The sequence below is a fragment of the Paramisgurnus dabryanus genome, chromosome 13 (genome assembly GCF_030506205.2).
Source record: "Paramisgurnus dabryanus chromosome 13, PD_genome_1.1, whole genome shotgun sequence".
NCBI classification, from domain to species: domain Eukaryota; kingdom Metazoa; phylum Chordata; class Actinopteri; order Cypriniformes; family Cobitidae; genus Paramisgurnus; species Paramisgurnus dabryanus.
Window position 1 is genome coordinate 158,824 of NC_133349.1, and position 24,761 is coordinate 183,584.

General features: G+C 39.5%; 1 protein-coding gene across 4 annotated transcripts in view; it reads left to right on the forward strand.

Annotated features, from left to right (window-relative positions):
* The first annotated feature begins 1,459 nt into the window (after window positions 1-1,459).
* Window positions 1,460-24,761, forward strand: part of LOC135752156 (intermembrane lipid transfer protein VPS13B-like) — an 84,324-nt gene continuing 61,022 nt past the window's right edge. For 2 of the 4 annotated variants that reach the window (XM_065270546.2, XM_065270547.2), the window contains exons 1-18: window positions 1,460-1,996; window positions 2,709-2,852; window positions 7,560-7,677; window positions 8,898-9,065; window positions 9,648-9,829; window positions 9,913-10,075; window positions 10,368-10,621; window positions 10,736-10,831; window positions 10,910-11,032; window positions 11,117-11,254; window positions 12,569-12,656; window positions 13,465-13,656; window positions 16,026-16,192; window positions 16,279-16,473; window positions 18,031-18,155; window positions 20,960-21,144; window positions 22,449-22,583; window positions 23,440-23,616. In XM_065270546.2, the coding sequence (XP_065126618.1) occupies window positions 1,850-1,996; window positions 2,709-2,852; window positions 7,560-7,677; window positions 8,898-9,065; window positions 9,648-9,829; window positions 9,913-10,075; window positions 10,368-10,621; window positions 10,736-10,831; window positions 10,910-11,032; window positions 11,117-11,254; window positions 12,569-12,656; window positions 13,465-13,656; window positions 16,026-16,192; window positions 16,279-16,473; window positions 18,031-18,155; window positions 20,960-21,144; window positions 22,449-22,583; window positions 23,440-23,616 (2,797 nt within the window). In that variant the 5' untranslated portion in view covers window positions 1,460-1,849. The remainder of the gene's footprint in view (window positions 1,997-2,708; window positions 2,853-7,559; window positions 7,678-8,897; window positions 9,066-9,647; window positions 9,830-9,912; window positions 10,076-10,367; window positions 10,622-10,735; window positions 10,832-10,909; window positions 11,033-11,116; window positions 11,255-12,568; window positions 12,657-13,464; window positions 13,657-16,025; window positions 16,193-16,278; window positions 16,474-18,030; window positions 18,156-20,959; window positions 21,145-22,448; window positions 22,584-23,439; window positions 23,617-24,761) is intronic. The other 2 variants (XM_065270545.2, XM_065270544.2) reach the window with 1 other exon arrangement.

The following is a 24,761-nucleotide window of genomic DNA, read 5'->3' on the forward strand; positions in this document are numbered from 1 at the left end:
TATAAACTACATTTGGACAAGGTGATTATTTAATAAGGAAAAACTATGTGGAGGTCTTTTTTTAAACACGTTTAGTAAAACATAAAACATTTCTTGACGCCATTATTATTTGAAATAAAACGAAGAACGTATAGGCTAGTTGTTTTTAAATTACTGACTGAAATTCGGTTTAGTAAGTTTACATATAAATGTACACGTAACCTAAGCAATAAAATGTGTAATCATGTAAAAATTTATTTTTTTAAATGTGAATTTATTTAAACAGACGATTTGAACTATTTACCTGCTCAGGAATTCTTAAAAACGGTAAGATTGTCTACAGCTTTACTGAAAAATTATTAAAACAACAACAACAATAGCCTAATAATAATAGTAATAAATTACAATAATTACGATCATAATAATGTTAAAATAGCCCTGAGGTTTTTCCTAAATTGATCTAAACTGTGAACATTAAAATGCACACACGCACACTGAAATATAAACATAACTACATTATTTTGTCAAATTATTATTTTTTAAATGAGACAAAATCTTCCACGTTTAGTTTATTATTTAATGCGTTTTAATTCTGTTTTATAATGGACACAGCTCAATTATATATGCAATAACCACGAAACCGATTGGTCAAAATGGACATGATTCAAATGAAAATACTTTATTATTCAAAAAAGTCAAATCTTACAAAAGTAGAACAAACAATATTAGACTTTAGCACGTGCACTGCGCAAAACCTCCAACACACACACAAACACACACACATACACACACGAACAGAAAGATAAAATTTTTGTGCATTGTGCAGCAAACGCGCACCTGACAGTCAGGAAAATAAACACATAAATATTGCGTAATTCAGAAATTCCACCGTGGAAAAAAACTTTTTGTGGGGTTGACACTCTGCTACAAATAAATGTATTTTATGAATACTTCTACAATCTCCGACAGCTGTTTTTATATGATCAGTGAAGATTATGCTATCATTGGTGTGTTTAATAATATTTAGTTTTAGTTTTATAATATTATTAAATATTTAAATACTAGTTATATAAAAATGATAAGTGTACAGTCAGTCTTTAATACAATTTTAGTGCATTGTCAATGTTTAATGACGTTAAGGCTTCCATTTGTGTATTTTGAAATACGATAAGTTTTATATTAGTTGTCAGTATTTTGTAATTGTTAGACAAATAATATCGTTGTTTAAGATATCGTACTCGTATATAGGCCTATTGTGATTGATCATTATTATGATGATCAGTGTGTTTTATTAATGTACTTGTCCATTTGTTAGACTGTTCAGCGGTTTAATAAACTATCGATCATTTAATTAATTTTAGAGCAGCTTCCAGATCAGTGCTGTCAGATAAAGCACTATCGGAAATCCAGTGTTGGTGCGTTAACGCTCGCTTAGAGCAACTTCTTGACAGCTCGCCGCCGGTAGTGACGTGTCCCGCGCAGGCGGAAGTGCTGTTGTGTATGCGGAAGTAATGGCGACTGTTTGTGATTTTGTGTTTGCAGCAGAGCGACGCGTATTATGAAGCTGTGTGTGATTTTGTGTGTCATTGTGCGATACGTGTAATATTTAGAGAAACTTTTCAGCAGCTTAGTTTCAGGAGCAGCAGTATATTCTCCGGTAATTTAACAGCACAGTCCAGTCGGCTGTTTCTTGAGAGTTTCTACAGTCTGAAATCTTTCAGATTAACGTCAACCGTTCTGTGTTATTCACCTGTTCTGGGTTCAGTGTTGTGCCAATCAGTCATGACCCAGGTGAGGAGTTCTGACGAAGGTACTGCAGTTGTATGACGGACGGACTGAGAGTTAACGCAGTTTGTGAAGACACGTCAAGATGTTGGAGTCGTATGTTACTCCTCTGTTGATGAGTTATGTGAACCGATACATAAAGAACCTGAAGCCGTCGGACCTGCAGCTGTCATTATGGGGCGGCGACGTGGTGCTGAGCAAACTGGACCTGAGACTGGACGTTCTGGAGCAGGTGAGACAGACATGACAATCAATGAACAATATCAACATATCCGAGATCAATAGATGCTCATGTTTCTGAAGATGTGAGTTATAAATCTGTCCAGTGAACATCCTTGTATAAAACACACTTGTGTTTGTTCTCGTGTCTGTTTTAGTTACTCGTATTATTATTGAGTTTCATCATCATGTTGAGGTAGATACGTTTACAGATACACTGTCATTATTCTGAAACGATTCTGCAGCACTGGACAAACTTTTACAAGCATTTTGAAGAATATATATTTTGGTTTTTGCACATACAAAGAGTCACTGAATATCTATAAAGCTATACAGTAGGAATCATGGGTTTTGAATAGCATCACTTGTGTAAATACAGTTTATTAAATATTTTGTGAATTCCTATTTAATTGTGGTGTTATTAAGTATAACCGAGAAAAGGGATAGGAAAAAGAATAATAGAAAAATTAAATTGTAAGTACGTATTTATTGAGGAAGTTAAGTTATTTAGTAATCTTCTATTAAAGTTAGTTGGTCAAAAACGGTCTGGCAGAGTTTTCATTTATTAGATTTTTTGTTTGAACTTTGTTTAATAGTTTTAGGGATGAAAATATAACAACATATGAAAGTTTCCTGGACACAGACAATCCAACCGGCGTTTGCTGTTCATCTTTTTCAAGTTGCTGTCGTCTTTTGTTCAACTGACAGATTGTTTGTGTTTGCAGGAACTCAAGCTGCCCTTCACATTTCTCAGCGGTCACATTCACGAGCTGCGCATCCACGTGCCCTGGACCAAATTGAGCTCGGAGGCCGTCGTCATCACCATCAACACCATGGAGTGCATCCTTAAACTCAGAGACGCAGCCACGGTCAGTCACACGGTGATTTATATGTGATGTTCACCTGTATTAGCTAAGAAAAAAAGGTCCGGCTCATTTACTAAAACAATGACTTTGTTTTAATTAAATTTTAGACGTGAATCTTATGGTGCTTTGAAACCTTTTGTGAAACCATTTATCATTATTAGGGGCCTTCAGTCATAAAACTGGCCTTTGAACCATTGACTCACTGATTTCGCATTGAGGCAACTTCAGTTCCGTTCAGCCATCGTGCGGTCACGCCTGTATCTCAATGACAGCACGAGATTGAGGATAATCAGGCTTTCCTGGGACTCCAAATTAGTGATGCACCGATGTATCGGCCGCCGATATTTATCGGCCGATTTTTTTATGAATTTGAAACCATCGGCATATCGGCAATTGCATACAGAAATCCATTATATGTAAAAATGAGTTAATGTTGTTAAAATAATAAAATAAATGCTGAATAGCAAAAACCACCGTTGAAGGTTGTCATGCTGTCTTATTATATTTGTTTTAGCTTAATTTGTGCCTCTCTTATTATGTTGGTCAGTTGAATGTTTATTAGATCAAATCCATGTTCAGTAAAAATAATTTGATGCAGAAATAAACTAGCTAATAGACCAACTGTAGAGTATTGTATACAAGTGTTTAATATCGGTATCGGCATCGGTATCGGCCAGAAGTTGTCTGTTTAAATCGGTATCGGCCCAAAAAAATCCTATCGGTGCATCCCAAACCCAAATAATATTTAGTAATGCTACACTACAGCATCTATGCAGAGTAAAAGCGAGGGGCAACCTTCCGATCTCTCTGATGAAGCCAATACGGAAGTGACTTAAACTGCAATTTATTAACTGGCCGCCTGAGGCTCCAAAAGGGAGTACATTCCCATAGACCCCCATTTTAAAAATGCCCAAATTTACATTAGAAAATAATATGTTTACAGCCTGATACAAAAAGTGTTTTTGGTCTATATAGCTAATTTTGCCCTTCATGACAACTGTTAGGGGGGTGAATTTTTTGTAACTTATCCGTTTAAATTATATGAAGCCTTAAACTTCTGCATAATTAAGGGTGACGGTTTAACAGCCACTGCTGTCAATAAAGTTGAGCAAGGCGGGCGTGGTTTCAGCAACCAGCCACCTCGACTTCACCCATGTCCCGCCTCTTTAGTCATTTTTGGATATCCGCGAGTGATGCGCAGCCAAGACGGCGACGGCAGGCAACGCCTACTTTAAGCTTCAAAAACAATCTTCACAAACCAATGGGTGATGTCATGGACACTACGTCGTATTTTTTTACAGTCTATGAGTAAAACACAATCATAATTTAATTAACATCAACGGCACAGAAACGCCCTTCCGTAAGTCTCTTAAAGCAATATTTGTATGGAGCAAACAACACTTTAGGGCTTTTCACACACACTTAACCCTGGGTTATCTTCCTTCTAAACCCTGCTTTTAATCCTTGGTTAAGGAGCGTTTTTAAACTTGTAAATAACAAGCAGGGTTATCCCTGAAATTAACCCAGGGTTATGAAACCCTGCTCGTCTGGGGTTAACTCCACATTGCGGTGCCCAACACATGCAGTGTGAAACATTGCAAGGTTATAATGTTATGACTCGATGCTTAGCACCAGACAGCCAATCAGACACTGAAGAGCACATACTTTATATCACCATCTGTGTACTAAAACCACCTCAATTAGAGTAAAAAAACAAGAGAGATTTATGTTGCGACCTATTTTGTCACTGATGTGAAAGCGCGAAACAAATGTTTTGTTTAAAGCGTCAGCCTACTATTTTAATTTAGTCAATTTGACGTCGCTTTTATCCAATCTAGACTGTTGACACAGCAAATATGCGAATGAAAACATTAGGCTATGGTTTAGGAATGGGCAGTGTGAAACATCAGATTAAGAATACCCAGGGCTATTCTCTGGTTAAGTATGAACAACGTGAAACACATAACCCAGGATTTTGTTAACCTGGGGTTTAGATTAACCCGGGGTAACCTATTTCAAGTGTGAAAGCCCCATAGGAAGAAAGAGCAGCTTTAGCATTTTCAGCTCACTGAATGAAGAATTTTCATGTTTTAGCGAAAGTACAGACTTTAAAAACTTTAAAAGCCTGTGGTGCAGTCACTATTAAACTTTCATTGTTCGTATATTTGCTGTTTACACATTTCTACAAACTGAGGGACCAAATGAGAAAAATATTGTCGTCTGTGCCAGATGGAGTTCATAGAGATTTGTATGTAAGTCAGATAAAGGTGTTTAGACATTCATGCATTCCATCATGTTTATATGATCTGAAGCGGCGGAGGAGTCGTTCTGAAGTTTCAGAGACCAGCTGGCCACTTACAAACACATTTTGAAGGGAAGTCAATTAGAGCCGGTTATGTTGGCTTCTGCAGAATAGATTTGTAACACATGGTGGTTTCACTGCGGTAATGTCACCCAGTGCTGCAGCTACCGCACGTCTGCGTGTTTCTGACGCTGGAAATGGTAGCGTATGTTGTGCTCGTACGGGTGGTCACGATGGACATTAAAACCCCAAGCACGTATTTGTCGCGGATGGCTTTCACGACGTCACAGCTAGTTCAGAAAGAAGTTTTGGAAAATGACAAATGATGTTTAAACAAATTATACGCTGGTAAATCTCGGACTAGAATAACCTTAAACCAGATGCAGAAACACATGGGAGAACCGGAGTACCCATCTCTTTCTCTCTCTGTTTGTGTGTGACACGTACATGTGTATATTCATGTGTTCACCGTGTGAGATTATGTTGTGTGTTTGTGTATGTGCTGTATCTGATCTGTGTTCTGTGGTTGCATTTGTAGCTCAGAATGAAGTTGTGTCTGCTTAGATGTTTATGGGCACACACTGGTTAGCTGAATAGGACAGTGTGCAAACATTCTCACACCCTTTTAAATTCATTGATTTTAATGTGAATACCTGTGTGTGTGTGTGTGTGTGTGTGTGTGTGTGTTTAAACATTTACTGTCTAATGTTTAAGTGTTATACTGTATGAGGGTGATTCTCACGAAATCCAGACTTAGAAGGTGTCCAGCATCAGATTTTTTTAAAAAGCCCTTGAAGCCAATTTTTGTTTTGTATATAATTTTTTTTGTATATAAGATTAAGGTCTGAACTTACTATAACCATTATTTTTTAGAGGTCTGAGAATTTAAAACATATTTCCTATAGAATTATAAAAATGTTTTAAATTATCATTATCAAAAATTATCATTACCGCAACATGATATTACATTAAATATATGCAATTACAAACTCATGTTTCGCTAATGAGAACTAAAAAGTTGTCTAGGTACTATGACAAACAATATTGTAACTCTTATCTGGAGAGAAAAAATAAGAACTGCTTACCTGGTAGCCATCTTGAGTGTCACAGTCAGTTATGTCCCTTCCAACATTTTTTTTTTAAAATGTTAGTTCCTTGAGGGCTTAAACAATGATTGAAAATTGTTGCGGAGGATGAAAAATTTTTTCTTGGACACATTTATGTTCCTTAATATTGTCTATACATTTACCAATGATCACCAAATACCTCATGTTTCTTTACTGTAAATGTTTATAGTATAACATGCACTGAAGCGCTTTATTTTTTAGATTTTTTGAATTATAAATATTTCCATGTCAAAGAACCAAAATCCTGTTATGGACACATTGCGGTAATGAAACATTTCCCCTTAAATGTGAAAAAAAAATAGGTTTGTATGATGTCATTTGAAATCATGAAGAGATGTTTGTAACTGTATGCTTCTTATTTTGATACTCTTACATTGCATTTACTTTTTTTATCAAAATCTTTCATGACACCTCATAAGTCTAATTTCACGAGAATCACTCATGAGTGTTTGTATAGATATCTGATTTTGAATACAAAATCTCTCCCTTCCTCTCATTTTATCCTCTCATGTCTGTTTGAACACAAGGATACAACACAGGTGGGCTTCATGACTCAATAATAATAATAATAATAATAATAAATAAAATAATAATAATAATGAGCACAAGTTTACTGCCTGTCTATGCCGGATAGTTGAAATGTTTATAATCAGGAAAGATGTCTATGCTGCACAATAAGTTAACTTACTGTGTAAATGTGTTTAACTCTCAGCGTATGTGATGTCAGTCTAATGTTAAAGGTCACGATGGCTCCTGAAGTGAAGTCTAATATAAGAGCCGTACTGGGTGGTGTTTGTTGTGAAACGGGCCGTTACTGATGTAATAAAGTGAATTCTCTCTAGTAAATCAGTGGCTGTTATCAGTGATGGCTCTATAAAGCTCTGTGAAAGCGTTGTGTGGGTTAAACTGATCTCTGGACAGAATGTTTGTTCTTGACCTCGACGCTGTGCTCGTTTGATTGTTTCGTCCGTGTCTTCACCGTGTGTTTCATCACAAACACTCGACAGGCTGGTGCAATAAATGAGAAACAAACCTTTCGAGCTGTTTATTCCCCAGTGCATCTGTGCAGTACCTTCAGCAATGCACGCACACACAAACACACACACACACACACACACACACACACACACACACACACACACACTAAACTGCCTTTACACTCAACTTTCAGTTTATTAATTCAACTCAGAAGTTGCTGTGAAATGTGCAAACGTCTCCTCTATGATGGCAGATGGTGTTTGTGAGGTTGTGATGGTATTTTTCTGTGTGTTCTTTGTTCAGGAGGATAATGAAAGTTGTACGTCCAGCTCGACCAATCAAAGTACCACTGAGAGCTTGAAGAGTGCCTCTAAACCTCGACGGGTACAACAAGCCCAAAGTGACCCTGACCTGCCCCCAGGTGAGTGATGTTCTGAAGGCCGCAGCCCCTCCTTGAGTAATAGCTCTTATCTGGAAGTCCTCTCTTAAAGACCTCCATCAGAGCACAATGTTTGTTGTTATTGGGGCGTGCGCACACACACTTACACAAACACACACTCAGTAATAGATGTCTGCCTTTTTTATATTTTTTCACTTGAGGAAAATGATCTGCATTAAATGCATGTTACCATTTCTTCTTTCATTCAGATGAGGAACGTTTCAAGACGTAAGATTCATCTTAATGCCACAAATGTAAAATTGGCAGGAAAATATATGCAGTGTATTATTCTTCACAGTGACAGACTCATTTTATTTTAAATATGGGGTATTTCTCTTGAACGGATCGCTGCTGATGCCTTCTGTGGGCCGGTGCAGCTCTTGGCTGGTGTAGCACATAAAGCAGTTGGTTTTTCCAGCTCTTTTATGGCTGGAGTTTTTTGTCCCGGTGGGCCGCGGCACAGGTGCAGCTGAAGCAATAGTTTATAGAGAGTAAGATGAAGGGCTGAAGGAGGGAAAGTGTAGCAGCTCAGCTGGCTAAATTAGATCCAGAGAGCACTAACAGCGACTGATTTTAAGTGTGAACGCACACACACACACCCCAGAATCTTTGACACGTGAGTGGCATAGGCAGGCAAACTTTTGCTTTACAGATATAACATTGAGAAATCTGTCATCATACAGCAACTGTGCGGCATAAGCCCTCGGTGGTGTTATTAAACATTTATGCATTTTACACCTGCATGTGCACATGTAATGAGATTGTCAAATTATGTTAAGTTGCGCCCCAGAGATCATGAACAACGCACAGCGTCACTCGCACAGGAAGACAAACATTTAGGTTGGACAACAAGGCAGAAGCATTATAGTTAAAGTGGCACCGCGACTGTTCAACAGGGCTCAGCCATTGGTCTTGAGGTTATGAGGATTTATTGCTTTATGTTTTAAGATTTTATTTCTGAAAGTCTCTAGTTTGCAATATTTTCAGTACTTAGATGCTTTTTTCAATAATGACCTTACCATGTTTGCTGTTCACCTGGAACTTCTGGTCCTGAGCAGCTCAGTTAACAAACACAGACACACACACACACACACAAACATTGAGAATGATAGAGTTGCTTTTTTACTGTCAGTACTCGTTTAAACCACATGTTTACAGCTATAGCTGCTGAATAAAATGACGCTTGTTTCTTTCTTTTGCAGGATACGTCCAGAGTCTTATTCGTCGAGTAGTGAATAATGTAAATATTGTTGTAAATAATTTGATTTTGAAGTACGTGGAAGATGACATTGTGCTGTCGGTCAACATCACGTCTGCTGAGAGCTACACGGTGGACGACCTGTGGGACCGAGCGTTCATGGACATCATCTGTGAGTTCACATCTTCTCTTTGAGATTTAGGGTTTGTGGAAACGACAATGTGCTTGTAATGAGAGTAACCCATCGTGAAGGAAAGCAGAACTAATACGATCTGTGACAGATGATGTGAAGCGAGCAAAAGACAGAAGAATAATCAGCATGTAAACATCAGAGCCCAAACAAGTCAGCAGAGTCGGAAAGATCTAAAGAGGCATTTCTTCTTGACGGTGACGTCAGGACATCAGAGTAAATCTGGCCTCTTTGTTTAATAACAGCCTGTCATGTGTATGTTACCTCCAGGCCCAAAGATCCAGTCATCTGAACTTAGTCAGAAATCCATGTCCGTGTTGTACACAATGAGACGAGAAGGTTAACCTGGGTCGGATTGAAATGGTCGTGTTGGTGGCGTTGGCTGTCGGGTTTTAGGGTTTTAGACCTCAGGTCAAGTGAAAGCCTGGGATGTGTACAAGTTGAGGTGTTGTATGAAGGGGTTAACATGCTTTTAGATGCATTTAAACGAGATGAAAATGCCTTTGGTTTAATAATTTGTAAAATCTCATATATGTTCTTAATTGTCTTTATCTCTCTCATTAGCTCCTGAACTTGTCCTGAGGAAGGTCATCAATTTTTCCGACTGCACGGTGTGCTTGGATAAGCGGAATGCGAGTGGAAAGATTGAGTTTTATCAGGACCCGCTGCTCTACAAATGTTCCTTCAGGACTCGTCTTCACTTCACCTATGACAACATTAATGCCAAAATCCCTGCCGTCATTAAAGTAAGAGAGAAAGCGTCTTTAGACTTTTTAGCATATGTGAACCTACAGACCATTGTGTTAATGTTGTGTGTTTGTGTGTGGAGGTTCACACAATGGTGGAGAGTTTGAAGTTGTCTCTGACAGATCAGCAGTTGCCCATGTTCATTCGTCTCATGGAGTTGGGCATGGCGCTGTATTACGGCGAGATGGGAATCCATCGAGACGGCGACGTGGAAGAGAGCAGCTCGCTTCGAGAGAGCGTCCCCAGTAAGCGACACACATTTGATTCATTTATGTTTGCTAGATTTTTTGCTGGCCTTTCCATCTCTCTTTATTCATACACATTGAAATCTGTTGTGTGTTTTTAAATGTGGAAATCTTAAGGATTAACTTGGGAAAGAAAGATGTGAGGCCTATTTAATTAAAATCTATGTCATAATATTCACATGCTGAGCCGCCGTGGAGATCTTGAAACCGAAGCTCACAGAGAACACTGTTTTCCTACAGAGACGATTAGACATTCCAACACGGTGACATCACCTCCTCTTCTCTCCTGCAGGTCTCACGGTGGACGGCTCAGATCCGTCTCTCGCGGGTCAGTACTTTCAGAATGAGGTCGAAGATGAAGGCTGGGTGTCGTGGGCCTGGTCGTTCGTCCCGGCCATTGTGAGCACAGGAGAAGAGAACGAAGGGGAGTCCGACGAGTACACAGAATCCCACGAGGGCGGAGCGGCACGACCTCTGCAGCACTCCTACAAGGACCCTGTGGTGTCCGTCGGGTTTTACTGCACCAAAGCTTCTGTCACCTTTAAGGTGAAAACATGGTGACATTTTGCTGTTTTGAGAAACCGTTTCTCATGCTGGTTTATTTATCCAGAGCTACTACTGCTAGCCAATAATAATATACCTATGCTGTCCTCTCCATAGCTAACAGAGAGCTGTTCTGAGAGCAGTTACTACAGTCCACAGAAGGTGAAGTCACGTGAGGTGTTGTGTGTAGAGCAGGAGGGCATTACAGTGGAGGTCAGAGGTCAGATCATCTAATGCTCTCATCACGCAGCTCTTTCTCCTCTTCTCATCTTCTCTGTGTCTCTCCTTCAGGCTCTTATGATGGGCGAGCCCTTCTTTGACTGTCAAGTGGGAGTCGTCGGTTGCCGTGCTGTTTGTCTGAAGGGCATAATGGGAGTACGAGATTTTGAAGAGAATATGAACAGAAAAGAGGAGGTTATACAAACAATATGACTTATGACACACCGTATATCTCCTCAGACTTAAGTACTCTTAACAATGATATTGTTGTCTCTGTAGGACGCTGTGTTCTTCCGCTGTGGGGAGACTCTGAGCGTGAAGGGCTTGACCTACCTGACCAACTCGCTCTTTGACTACCGCAGCCCTGAAAACAATGGAGTTCGAGCAGAATTTATCTTGGATGGAAACATTCATAAGGTATGAGGCACGCTGTCTTGATCGCAACGGTCAGTCTGAAGGTTTTGATGTATGTTTGTGGAATGTACCCCGATGTTTAGTTATTCGTTGGTCAGAATGGAGACACCTGCTGACAGACATGCGCTCCTCACCCAAGTAGAGACCTCTGTTTATCTCCTTCAGACTTGTCTGAACTCAGACCTTAAAACACTTCATGACACTGTTGTCCTAACTAGACGCCACACAATATGATTTTAGTGATGGGCCATTGTTCAGTATATTTTTGTCTATTTAAAGTCTGTTTACAAACTCACAACACAAGTAAGTACCTTGCACTTAATGATAGCACATTGTGTTAGATGTTGACAGTCAAAAAAATAAAATGAGCAAAAACTCAATCAATTTCTCCTATGTTTGCTGATTAATATCCATGAGATCTCTGTGTAGGCAGAGCTGTCAGAAACCATTTCTGAAATAGAGTCCACTGTCGTTCATCGCGTCTGGTTAGGACAAAAAACTCTTATTAACATGGAAAAGATGCCTTATATTGTAGTTAGGGTTAGGTGCCTTATATCATTCAAGGGCTGCGACCTTCTAAGGACACGACCTCAAAGGGCACTCACTCGGTCTTTGAAGGTGGCAGCCTCTGAAGTCCATGAAGAGAACTGAAATGAGACGGTCTTATCTTCGGAGGACTCATAATTTGCATCACCTGCTGTACGCACCCGCGCTCAATTTATTTAAGAAAATATGACAGATTGATGTAGATGAAACTATTCAACAGTATATCAAATTAATCAACCTTAGAAATATATGCAACATACACAAAATAATATATTAATACAAAACACAACTTTACTATACAATACTAAAGCTTTTTTCTGCTTAATACACACTTTTATTTAATAAAGGTTTTATTTGTTCATTTTAAAATATCCAACCATTAAATTTAGCTTTTACAGGCATGCATTGAATCTTGGGAAAGCCTCGGCTGTGAAGGATCCATTTGTTTGATCCTTAACAATGCGAAGAAATAAGGACGCATTTTGAGGCTTCATTTTAAGGAGCATTTGTATTGGGACACAGCTACAGTGTCATACTGTCCCGTACATTGTTTGGTTTGACATATTATTTACATTTCAGCATTTGGCAGATGCTTTTGTTCAAAGTGAATTACAATGCATTCAAATTGTACACTTTTTCAGTATGTGTGTTTGATCCTGAGATCAAACCTATTGCCTTTGTGCTGCTAATGCAACAATCTACCAACTGAGCTACAGAAGCAGTTCAGTTCAGTTGATGCCATTTGTGTGTCTGTGTGTTTTGTGTTCATAGGAGACGTACACAGAGTCTGCAGGTCTGCAGCGATACGGCGCATTTTACATGGATTATCTGTACACGATGGAGAACAACAGCAATAGAGGTAATGCAGTCTTAATCTGTCTCACTCTCCTGTCTGTCTGTCTGTCTGTCTGTCTGTCTGTCTGTCTGTCTCTGTGTCAACTGCTGATAATTATCTAAATGTAAAGTAAACATTGATACTGTTAGCTTTTGCACTCAGACCCATTTCTCAGGCGTGGAAGTGTTGCTCTTTAAGTGAATCTAAAATGACACTTTCAGATCGGAATGTCTTATGAGTCAAAGCGCATCTCCCCTCGGAGACTCGAACCCACGACCCCAGTCCACATCAGAGCGCTGCAGAATCAGCGTCAGCGCTACATAAACGAAATTCAGACCTGTGGCGTGTCGTCTGTCATAATAGTCGCTGCGCTGAGGTGCGGATCTCCTCTAATGCTTCAAATCCGGCTCATTTCCCCCCCCCCCCGCGTTCTTCAGCAGCGCTATGAGCTTCCAGATGTTTGATATTAGGCTTAATCCAGCCCAGCCTAAATGGGAAGAGGAAGTGACATCACTCACTGCACTTTTAATCTCCACAAATCAGGGGGGAATTTGAGCAGCCCATAAACTCTTCCTTTTTTTTCCACTTTTCTCTGTTTCTCCATCCATAGTAATGAGACTCCAGCATTCCACCCAGAAATCCACTTTTATTAAACACACAGTTTTGTGTGTCTGTGTGCGTGTGTGTGTGCATGTGTGTCTATGTATGTGTGTGTGTGTGTGTGTGTGTGTGTGTGTGTGTGCAGTGTTTCTGCAAGGATGTGTGCGCGTGCATAGGAAAATGCATGCGTTAGTGAGCACAATTCATATTAGCGTTTGCTGTTGTATTTCAGTGTGCGTGGGACCGCAGGACTTTGCTGCGCTGCGTAAGGACGATCCGCCTCGGATGCAGGAAACATCGCAGAAGAGGATTGTGATCGGTCCATTAGACGTGCAGCTTCACAGCAGTGCCGTCCATCGCATTTTAAAGATGGCTGCGTGCACTCTTGACCATGAGTACCAACCTTATTGCAAACCGCAGCCTGGTAAACATACACACGTACACGGTTGTTATAGATCCCACCAGTGTTTGAGATTCATTAGGGGCCAAGCACCGAAGGTGCTGAGGCACCTATTGGAACTGTCAGTATTATTATTCTTCATCTTCCCCAATGGGAGTCTATGGCAGCCCTATGAACCGTACGTAGGAAAATGATGAAATTTGGCACAGTTGTAGTGGTGGTCTTAAAAAGTCATGTGACCAAAAATGGGGTCTCTAGTCCTAACTCTATAGCGCCACCAGCAGTGCAAAAATTCAATGTTCAAATGGTTATAACTGCTGATCCGCTTGATCTATGAAAATTCTACTTAGTACACGTGATTGCTCTCCTCATGCTTGTTGTTTTTAATACCTTAAAGTAAAACTCCACCCATTACAGTAGCGGCCATTTTGAAATGTACAGTATTCCGTTTATTCGCTACTCCTCCTTCAAATTTGGTTCAATTGTTATGAAATTTGGCACAGGTGAACTTTGGAGTGAGCCGCACAGAAATGACCGAACAGAATTTTGATATTTATCTTTTTTCAAAAGTAATAAATGCGCAAACTTAACGAGGTTGACGCAAAAATGGTTCTGAAGCTGTAGCTCGGCCATTCTTTGATCAATTGAAATGAAATTTGGTACACTTCATGTGTACCATGAACTTGGAGTTCATGCCAAATTTGGTGACAGCGCCACCTATGGGTCATGAGATATGAAAATAGGCTATTTTTGCCCATAACTTCTGAACTGTTTGTCAGAAAATTATGATCTTGATGTCTATGGATTGCTTACCTCATGCCGCATCTGTCGATGTGTATTATGCCGGGTTTGACCGAACCGCCTGTCCGCCATTTTGAAATTTCACATAATTTGTTATATTTTTTGAACTATTGGACATATCCGCGCAAAAATTAGTAAGGAGCTTCGACATGATGTCCTGAAGGTACCTGGGAAGTCAGAGTACAGCGCCACCTAGGGGTTATAAACTATAACAGTTCTTATGGAACTGCTTATAACTTCTGAATACTTTGTCTGATATTAATTTCTTTGTGAAATTGTATTCACTGGTTTATGCCGATTGCAACGATACCTCGTTTGTCATTTTCCAACATTCTGTTCATGTGTTATTGTAAAGCATATGGTAGATGATTTTTTCGCTACTCCTTTTACAAATTTTGTTTATTTTATGCCAGGTACTGCTCGTATAATGTTTGGAGCAATCCACACAGAAATGACCGAACAGATTTTTGATATTCTGTTCTCTTTCTTAGAAATACCACTCCAAAGTTGACCGTGCCTGTGACATTGTCTATTTGTCATAGTAAATTAATGTGACTGTATATTACATTGTATAGCATTACTATACAGAATGATCTTCTTGTCTTCAATCTCACTTGAGCTTTTTGATTCTCATATACATTGTATTTCTGTTAGTTCTGCTCTGCACTGTCAGTTCTGCATCTGTGTTGATTGGCACATATCAATCCTTGCAGCACCTAAGCTGTTTTTTTGCTGCCCTTTGAGCTGTGTTAACTAAGTTGTGCATCTGGTTAACCACATGCCATGAGATTCTGAGGTCATGGGTTCGAATCCCATGTGCAGTGATATTTTGTCTTAACTTTTTTCTCACTTAAGTTTTGTGAATCTCATACTATACATTGTATTTCAGTTATTTGTGCTCTCTGTTGTAATTTCTGCACTTTTGGTAATTGCTGGATATCAATGTTTACAGCTCTAAATCTCTATTCTATAGCTTGGACACACCAACTCAGCGGTTTAATCGTTCACTCAGTGGCGCATGCGGTAACTGCTGTGCTTTGGGAACCTGAGGTCATGGGTTTGAATCCCAGCTCTTACTTTCACTTATTGAGATTTCCTTTTGTGTTCACTTTAACACGTTCTTCTCGACCTGTCTGGTTTTCCACACGTGTTATATTTTTGCCATCTTTACTGTTGTTGCTCCGCACTGCAGTGGTTCTGCTCTGCATTTGCTTTGCTTCGGGTTCGGCCTCTGTATTGCGCGCTTTCTGCGCTTTGCGCATTTGCTGCGTCGTGTGGTTTTTGCTGTGCTTTGGGTGCTCATTGCGCTGAAGGTGCTTGGCCCCGCAATTGCTGCTTGCAGCTATATTTCAGCTTGATTTTGCACAAGGAAAATCAAGAAAGACAAAAAACATCTGTCAGACAGGAAGAAACTGTGAAGGTCAATAAAGGAGAGCACTAAGAGTCTGTGAGATGACAGAACATGTAGAATATATATATATACTGTATAATCTGTACATATGGTAAATTAATGATCTAAAGATTTCCCTTTGTACCTCTTGTCTTCACATCAATATTTTTTTGTTAGACTCAAGTGTCCGTCTCTCTTGCAGATGATGTAGTGGAGCATGTGAGTGTCGGGCCAGAGACGGTTTCAGCTCTAGAGGAATTCATTCCCACCCGTCAGACGAGTGTCACGCTGATGAGTGCTCGAATCACAATTCCTGCGGCTGAATACAATCTACTGCATGTCATATTGCCTGCTTTACTGGGACAGAAGGTACAAACACGGGCACACACAAAAACTAATGTTTGTCACGCTCCACCTGTGTGCGTGTGTGTGTTTAATAAGTGTGTTTCGTCTAGGTGTCGACTGCACAGACGTCTGCGTCTCGGTTTCAGCTCTTGCGTCCTCTGCCTGCGTTGCAGCTGCAGTGTGAGCGCGTCACATTTGAACATTCTGCTCCCATGTATGAAGAGGAAGTGAACCGCACGGCCAGCAGCCTGAACCAGCCATCAGAAACACTTCTACACAACTGCTACACACACTGCTACCTGAAGGTACACACACACACACACACACACATAAATCGTCTTTACAGTAAAAACATCTTAGTACCAGGGTTCCCACGGGTCCTTGATCCTTGAAAGTTTGTGAATCTGGGGGAAATAATTCAAGGCCCTGGGAAGTTTTTGAAAATATACATACATAGATACAGTTCATTAAAAGTGCTTGAATCTATTTTATGCAAGACGTTTTCTGGAAAACCATATTATTCCCTGTGTAGTGTAGGATGATATCATAAAAATTCTAGACTTTTTAAGCACACGTGCTAAACTGTTCACTTTAAATGTGTCCCCAAATTTAGTCCTTGAATTTGAGGGTATTGACCTGGAAAGTCCTTGAAAGGTCCTTGAATTTGAAGTTAACTAAGGTGTGGGAACCCTTTAGTACAAAAAGTATGGACAAATATGGTAATATTATAAAATAGATGTACATAGTAATCCCAACTGTGAAAACTGTTCATGTAATGTCATATTTTATTGATATTTTTTGGCTTGTCTTTTTGGCACCTGATTATAAAATGAACCCTTATTAAGAAAGTATTGACATTGAGTCACAATCATTGGTTGGTGTCATCAATGTAAATATGCACATACACGCGCATGTGCATAATTAATAGCGGGCGTTATTAAGTACGATTGCGTTCATTTCAGTAGCGAACCGTACCCCAGACCTCGCTTTCAGGCGGACTTTAGTGCGATTCGCGGGTGCGCACCCAAGATGAGATAACATCCAGACGAATCAAACTCTGATGGGTGTGCACCAACAGTGATTGTGTAAAACCCCTCTTACACAGCAGACTCAGACTGTATCTTTTTACATTATATATGTATTTAGCGTTTCATTAAAGTGACGTACACTTTAAAACTCAAAGCAGAATTCAAAGCAGTGAAATGTAAGCCACTGTACAGTGAAATTACAATGCCGTCATTCAAACATGACATGATAATGTGTCATAAAAAACTTAAGTTCTGTTGTGATTATTCAGATCTCTCTAGTGTAACTTGTAAAGGTTTGGATTGTGGCCGGGGTCATGTTCATACAGTGTGACATCATGAAGGACTATCTTACATCACTACAGAGTGGTTTCCCAGACAGACTAGTCCTGCATGTTTGAGCTGGCTTTATTTAAAAACATCTTACACTGACATAAATTAATATATGAGACCCATGCTGGCAAATTGAGTTGGAATGAGCAAATTATCAGTGATGTATGATTTGTTTGACAAAAATGACAGAGCTACAATTTTGAAGTTGATAAAGTCAGCAAAGTCAATTCTGAGAATAATCAAGTTAAAGATTTTTTTAGGTTCAAAATAATATCAAGGCTGCCTGTTAATAAAACCTCCAGTCGGTGAAGGCTCAATTGCTGCCTATATGAATGAATTCATGTTTTCTGTCTGTGTTTCTCCGTGGGTCTGAATCCGTCTGTGTACCTGTCTGAATGAACTCGCATGTTCTCTGTCTGTTCTGGTTTTGTTTGTCTGTCGGACTCTCTGTCTATACAGGTTTGACTGTCTCTTCATTTGTTCGTCTGTCTCTCTGTGTTTCAGGTCTTTGAGCTTCAGGCTGGTCTGACTGTAATTGACTCAGAGGGGGTAGTCCATCCGCTCCTTCCCATAATTCCTTCTTTCAGTACGGCTCTCTATGGGAAGCAGCTCTGTTTGCCTGGATACTGGTGAGAGACTTTTCTTGTGGGTAAAGAGTTTAGATGAGTGCATCAGTGGAGGGTAATAAATATCCTGTTATTAGCCTGAGTGTGTGAATGAGAGCCATTAATGTGTGTGTGTGTGTGTGTGTGTGTATGTGTGTGTGTGTGTGTGTGTGTCTGTGTGTGCGTCTGCGTGCATGTGTGTGTGTCTGTGTGTGTGTGTGTGTGTGTGTGTGTGTGTGTGTTGTTGGCCGGAGGTGAGGCGTCTCACACGGTACCGATCACCCTACGTTTAAAGAAGTCCCTGGAGTCTGTCGGGTCGGGCGGCTCATTCCATCAGCTGCTTTAAGTGTGTGTGAGACGCTGTAATGAGACGCAGCAGTGCAGTCTGCTAAACCTGTTACAGCGCTCACATGAGGGGAGCAGAACTCCACCACCATCACTGATCAAGGCCACATCACATACACACTGCTGCTGCTGCTGTTCATTTCAGTTTCTCCACTGATCTCTTAGATAACTTCAGAAACTTTTGAAGTGAACAGGATTTTCAGGTCGCTGTGTGCAAGACAATATGAGAACAGCGTTAAAGCCCCAGGTGTGAACGTAGTGCTGCATCAACACAGACACTGTGCAGAGGTGATTTCATACATGCAAGGAATAAAGACCAATCACAATTCAGTCTGCATTAAAAAGACCAGTAGAAATTCAGACAACACACAATGGAGTGACTTTATCACTGTTGATAGAAGATTTTCATACATTACCTTAAATCTGCAAAGAACAAAAACAACACATCTGTAACTCAAAGTGAGTGAAGTTTCACTGTATTTCTGAGGACAGTTTGAAAAACTTTAAGGCCTTTTTGAGTACAGCCAGTGCTGTACAAATACAGACACACACACATGCGCGCACACACAGACACACACATGAACACAGACATGCACACACAGACACACACACACACATGAACACAGACACGCACACACAGACATACACACACACACACAGACACACACACACACACACACACACACACACACACACACACACACACACACAAATGACTCAGATTTCAGTGCTATGAAACTTGAGCCCAATTATGCAGAAGTCATTACTACTGCTGAGTGTCTACTGCGCTCGCTCGCTCTCTCTCTCTCTTTCTCTCTCACTCGTTAGTTCTGGGATATGAATCATGCTGCTGTGGATTGATGGGTTGTGAGATAAGGAGTGTGAGCATGATGATCACTGATGTTTGCAAGCTTGAGAATTGTATTTATTAAAAACAGAGGTGCAGTGTTTGCTGAATCCTCCCAGTCCCAAAAAATAAAGCAAATCGCACCTCCTTTCAAAGCGAGGCTTGCGCACCAACACGATCACACAGACATGTCCTTGAGCAGCAGTCCCATCTACCCCTGACCTCTCACCCCGTCCTCATCTGCCGAGACTGCCATCCCTGCAGTACGTCAGCCACCCGCTGTCAGGCGTTACGCGCCAAACCACCCAGAAGCACTACAAAGCCAGGATGAGAGCGTTGCGAGAACAGCAGTTAAGTGGTTACAGAGGTTCTGTGATGAGAAGAGCGTCTCTCTTTCTCTCTCTCTCTCTCTCTCTCTCTCTCTCTCTCTCTCTCTCTCTGTCAGTGCTGATCAGAGACCTGCTGCCATTAGTCAAAGAGTGCTCAGGTTCACAGCTCACTTCACTTCTACAAGCAGTTTTAATCCTCTAGTTGTGGCAGTGTTACGTTAATGTGCTAGGAAAGAAGCGATCGCCTCGCTTGAGTTTGCTTTCTCTCAGGTCTTCTCCACTTACACATCAATGGAGTTTTGGTTGCTTGATTGACAGATTGCTGACATCATTCGATTTAGGGTTCTTCTATACATTGCTGATATCACTTTTAAAGAGGACATTTCACAAGCCTTTTTTAAGATGTAAAATAAATATTTGTTGTTGTAGCCCAAAATACCCCATAGATCATTTATTATAAGATGTTAAAGTTGCCACTGTGTGTCCTTTTGGCAGTGCTGTGGTGGGATTATGGGGCGGTATTATTATAATAAGATCCCCTTCTGACATCACAAGGGGAATCAAATGTCAATGAGCAATTTTTTCATATGCTTGCAGGGATGGTTTACCAAAACTAAGTTACTGGGTTGATCTTTATCACATTTTCTAGGGTGATAGAAGCACTGACACTTAAATATGGAAATATTCATTATATGTCCCTCTTTAATAATGGTCCAACTACAATCTTTCTCTCGCTCTCCCTCACTCACCTGTTTGCAACAGGAACTTTTTAATTGCTGGATGGCTACTTTATTGAAGTGCTGTAGTACGTGATGAGTGTGAATACTCTTTAGCAGTCATGAGGTCAAAGTAACTGTCTTTATAGCGATTGTTGTTAGGCACAGATCGGGGGGAGACTACAAAACATTTCTGCTGCATTGAAGGTTCCCAAAAGCAACGTGGTCTCCAGAATTTTCAAATTGAGGAAGTTTGGCATAACCAGACTCTTCCAAACTAAACAATCGAGGGAGAAGGGCTTTGATAAAAGAGGAGACCAAAAACCCAGTAGTCACTCTGACTGAGCTCCATAGATCCTGTGTGGACATCTGGGCTTTATGAAGGAAGTTTCTCCATTTTTCCAAACTCCAAGTGTGCTTTCATGTGTTATGCACTGAGGAGAAGTTCGGATCGGTGGAGGGCTGCAGTGGAGGACTGATGTGCTCTTGGGAGAAATTGTTTTGTAATCTGTCTGTTGCCTGACTGTGATGATGTTGTTAGTTAACATCTCTCTGTTGTTGTTGTTGTTGTTGTTGTTGTTGTTTTTTCAGGGGGAGACAGTCATCAGTTGCGCTGTATGAGTTCATGTTTGAGCTCCCGCAGGTGTGTGTTCAGCTCACTCGTGCTCAGGTGATGCTTCTTCAGTGTATGTATCACAGCTGGATGTATGCTGTGGAAGGCGGAGCCTGCAGCGGCATCAGCGACTCTCTCATTAACCACGCCTACAGACCCCCAGGTACCTACAGTTCACACTTGTGTGTTTTTGTGTTTCCATGCAACTTCCAGAAGAGATCAGATGTGCTTCAACAGTAAACACTTTTAAATCTAGATTAAAAACACATCTGTTTAACTCTGCATTTACTGAATGAGCACTGTGCTGCTTCACACTGACTGCACCTTTAACTCAAGTCACTTTTTACTCCTGTTTTATTCTTTTTAACATTTTAAACTGTTTTATTAAAATCACATTTATTCTCTTTAATTGTTATTTTAAATTCTCATGTATCTTTGTCTTTATTGTGATCTTATCGTGTAAATCTTATTTTTACTTTTTCTTTTTCTTTTTTATATATTGTTTTCTCATTTCTGTGTAAAGCACTTTGAATGACCTCTGTGTATGAAATGTGCTATACAAATAAACTTGCCTTGCCTTGCCTTGATGTTCCACATCCACATGCGTCTGCATGACAGTAGCACACACTCCTTTACTCTAGTTGTGAGGTGTGTGTGTGTGTGTGTGTGTGTGTGTGTGTGTGTGTGTGTGTGTGTGTGTGTGTGTCCTTGTGTTGATTAAGTGGATTGCCCTTGTGTGGAGATGTGTGTGTCCACTGTCCATGACACCTGTCTGATATGAGATTGTCCAGTTAGTGTGTGTGTGTGGTGTGTGTAGTGTGTGTGGTTTGTATGTGTGTGTGTGTGTGTGTGTGTGTGTGTGTGTGTGTGTGTTTCTACTTATCTTTATTCTGGGGACAAATTTGTATCCAGAAATGAGCGGAACTTGGCAAAACCCTCCTTTTGGGAACATCATTATTTCTAAAAACAAAATATATGATAAATATTTAATAAAAATCTAGTAGATTTATGTATATCATTGTGAAAATATAGAAAGTTTTCTGTTAATGTAAGGGTTAGAGTGTGAGTTACAGTTAGGTTATAGATTTGTAACCTGCAGTGTATAAAACAATAGAAGTCTATATGTTTATGTGGTCTTATAGATACAAACAGATGTGTGTTGGCTTTGCCCTTAGGGTGTTTGATGGGGTGAGTGACCCCAGTGACCATAAGCTGTTTGCTTATGCACCTCTGCACCTGTAACACACACACACACGCACACACACATACTGTATAGATGACTTTTCTGATGTGAAATGTAATCTTTTTTCATGTGGATTTTGTATTGTGATTGTGTTGTCAGCAGATTATTAGATAAACAAAACCCATTCTGTAGAATAATCTGTGGACAATGATCAGACGTGTTAAACATGCACATTACTGTGTTTATATGTTGGTTGATGTGTGTCTGTGTGTGTGTTTTCACAGGTGTAAAGTCAGTGGTCTCTGCTCCTGTTCTGGAGTTGTGTATTCAGCGTGTTGAGTTAAAGGTGTGTGAGCGTCCGTCACTGCTGTGTGTTTCTGGAACTCTGGGAGCTGTTAAAGTTTGTGCCAGGATGCCGGGTAAGAGCAGCTGTGCACATCTGTTTCTTTAACACGAGTTCTCTCTTACACCTTCATCTAAATTCAGGATTTGTGTATTATTTGTATTGATGATGGTTTGTGAGTGTCCATGACTTTACTTCATTTAGTTCTGTTTACAGTGTAATGCAAAAACAAATCATGTTTCTGTAGCTTAACTGGTAGAGCATTAAGTTTAGCTTAACTCAGTCAACACATACAGTACACTGATTACATCCACTGTAGGTAACTTTGGATAAAAGTTTTTGCAAAATGTTTAAACGAGGGTAAATCTTAAAAACAAAAATTAATTTATGCATTTTTACGTTAATTTGTTACCTAGAGTAAAAATAATGGCCATATTATCACCAAAATATATGTACTGAACAATTTTCTTTTACTTTTAAAGTAAGTTAGTTTTTTCAATCCTTTGAAATTTTAAGGGAGTGTAACTCGTCAAAGTCTTTAACTGCATTTATATTACATTTAGTTTATTCTGTTATCAATATTAATATTTTATTATTAGTAATATATTAATAATTTTAGTAATTTATATATTATAGGTGAAATAATATTTAATATTTTAAAGATGAACACTCCAAGTTTTATATGACAGGATTGTAAAAAAACAGAATCCCTATTAGCATGTTTTTTCACTTCAGTTTAGAATAGGCTATGTGTTTTGTACTGTGTGTCTGCGTGGGTGTCTGTTTGTGTGTGTGTGTGTCAGATTTATATTTATTCAGGATATAAATTCATCCGTATGGGGGTTCCCTGGAAGTTGAACCCCTGTTTTTTTTTTGCAACAGGAATGTCTGTGTGTGTTAAATGGTTATTTTGTGTGTGTGTGTGTGTGCAGGTGTTTGTGAGGGACAGAAAGAGCAGCTGGTTCCTCTGGTTCAGGGTCCGTCTGATACCACAGATCTTCACACCAGCCGTTGGTTGAGTGGGAGTCGTAAACCGGCGTCTCTCCTCTCTCCTGATCTCATCCAGATCTCTCTACAGCTTCCACAGCAGGAGCGCATGCCGAATCCCGGTAAGATGTGATTGACACACAAAACACTCATCAGTTCATCCACTCGCAAGTGTCATGGCACCAAGAGTTTGATCATAAAATACAATATTAACCTGGGACTCAGGTCTCAAAGTCATGAAAATGACTTTTACTTTGTATTTTGGTCTTGTTTTCAGTAGAAATATAAAAAAAATTAAATCACAATGTATTTTCTTGGTGAGCAAAATGACCTAAGAAAATAAATCTAGTTTTTAAACATAAAATATGAAATTTAAGTGAATTTGTGCCTAAAACAAGCAAAAAAATCTGCCAATGGGGTAAGAAAAAAACTTTTTCTTAAATACTTAATTCAATAAACATTCAAGAAATTTTTTCTTACCCAATTGGCAAATGTTTTTGCTTGTTTTAAGCACAAATTCACTTAAATTTCATGGTGTTTTTTTTGTCTAAAAACTAGACTTTTTTTTTTTGTCATTTTGCTCGTCAAGGAAATCCATCTTGGTTTAAGAATGTTTAGATATTTGTACTAAAAACAAGACAAAAATACAAAGTAAAAAAGTCATTATTTGCAGTGTTGAATGTTTTGGGCTATGTTTACATTCAAGCGTTTTATTTTAAAGGAACAGTATGTAGGATTGTGGCCAAAATTGGTATTGCAATCACAAAACTCGTGGCTAAAACTGGTACTGCAATAACACATTTGGTGGCCAATACACTACATGACAACATAAACATTAGTTGAGGGCTGCAACTCTGATATAAGTATTTGAAATGAAAATTATTTCTTAATGTCTAGTGACATATCAGGGCCATTTTATGATTCATTGATATAAATTTCTTACATACTGTTCCTTTAACACTGTGTTTTTAAAAGGAAAACAATCTCTGTCTTTAGTGTTTCAGAAAAGATCCCCATCCACACTACACACGACAGTAAACGCATGAAACATGATTATTCACACACACTGGGTTTATGTGTACAAGTATAAAAAGCTGTGAAACAAAAGTTTTGATACAGTTGATGTCAGGTTTAATTGTTGTTCAGAAATATGTTGTTTAATTTGATTTTACCACGCAATTGTAAAGAGATCAGTTTTTTCCATTCATGTAGAAAAGAAAGGACTTTAGTTTTGCATGACTGAAAAAACTCCCCAGAGGCGTTAAAA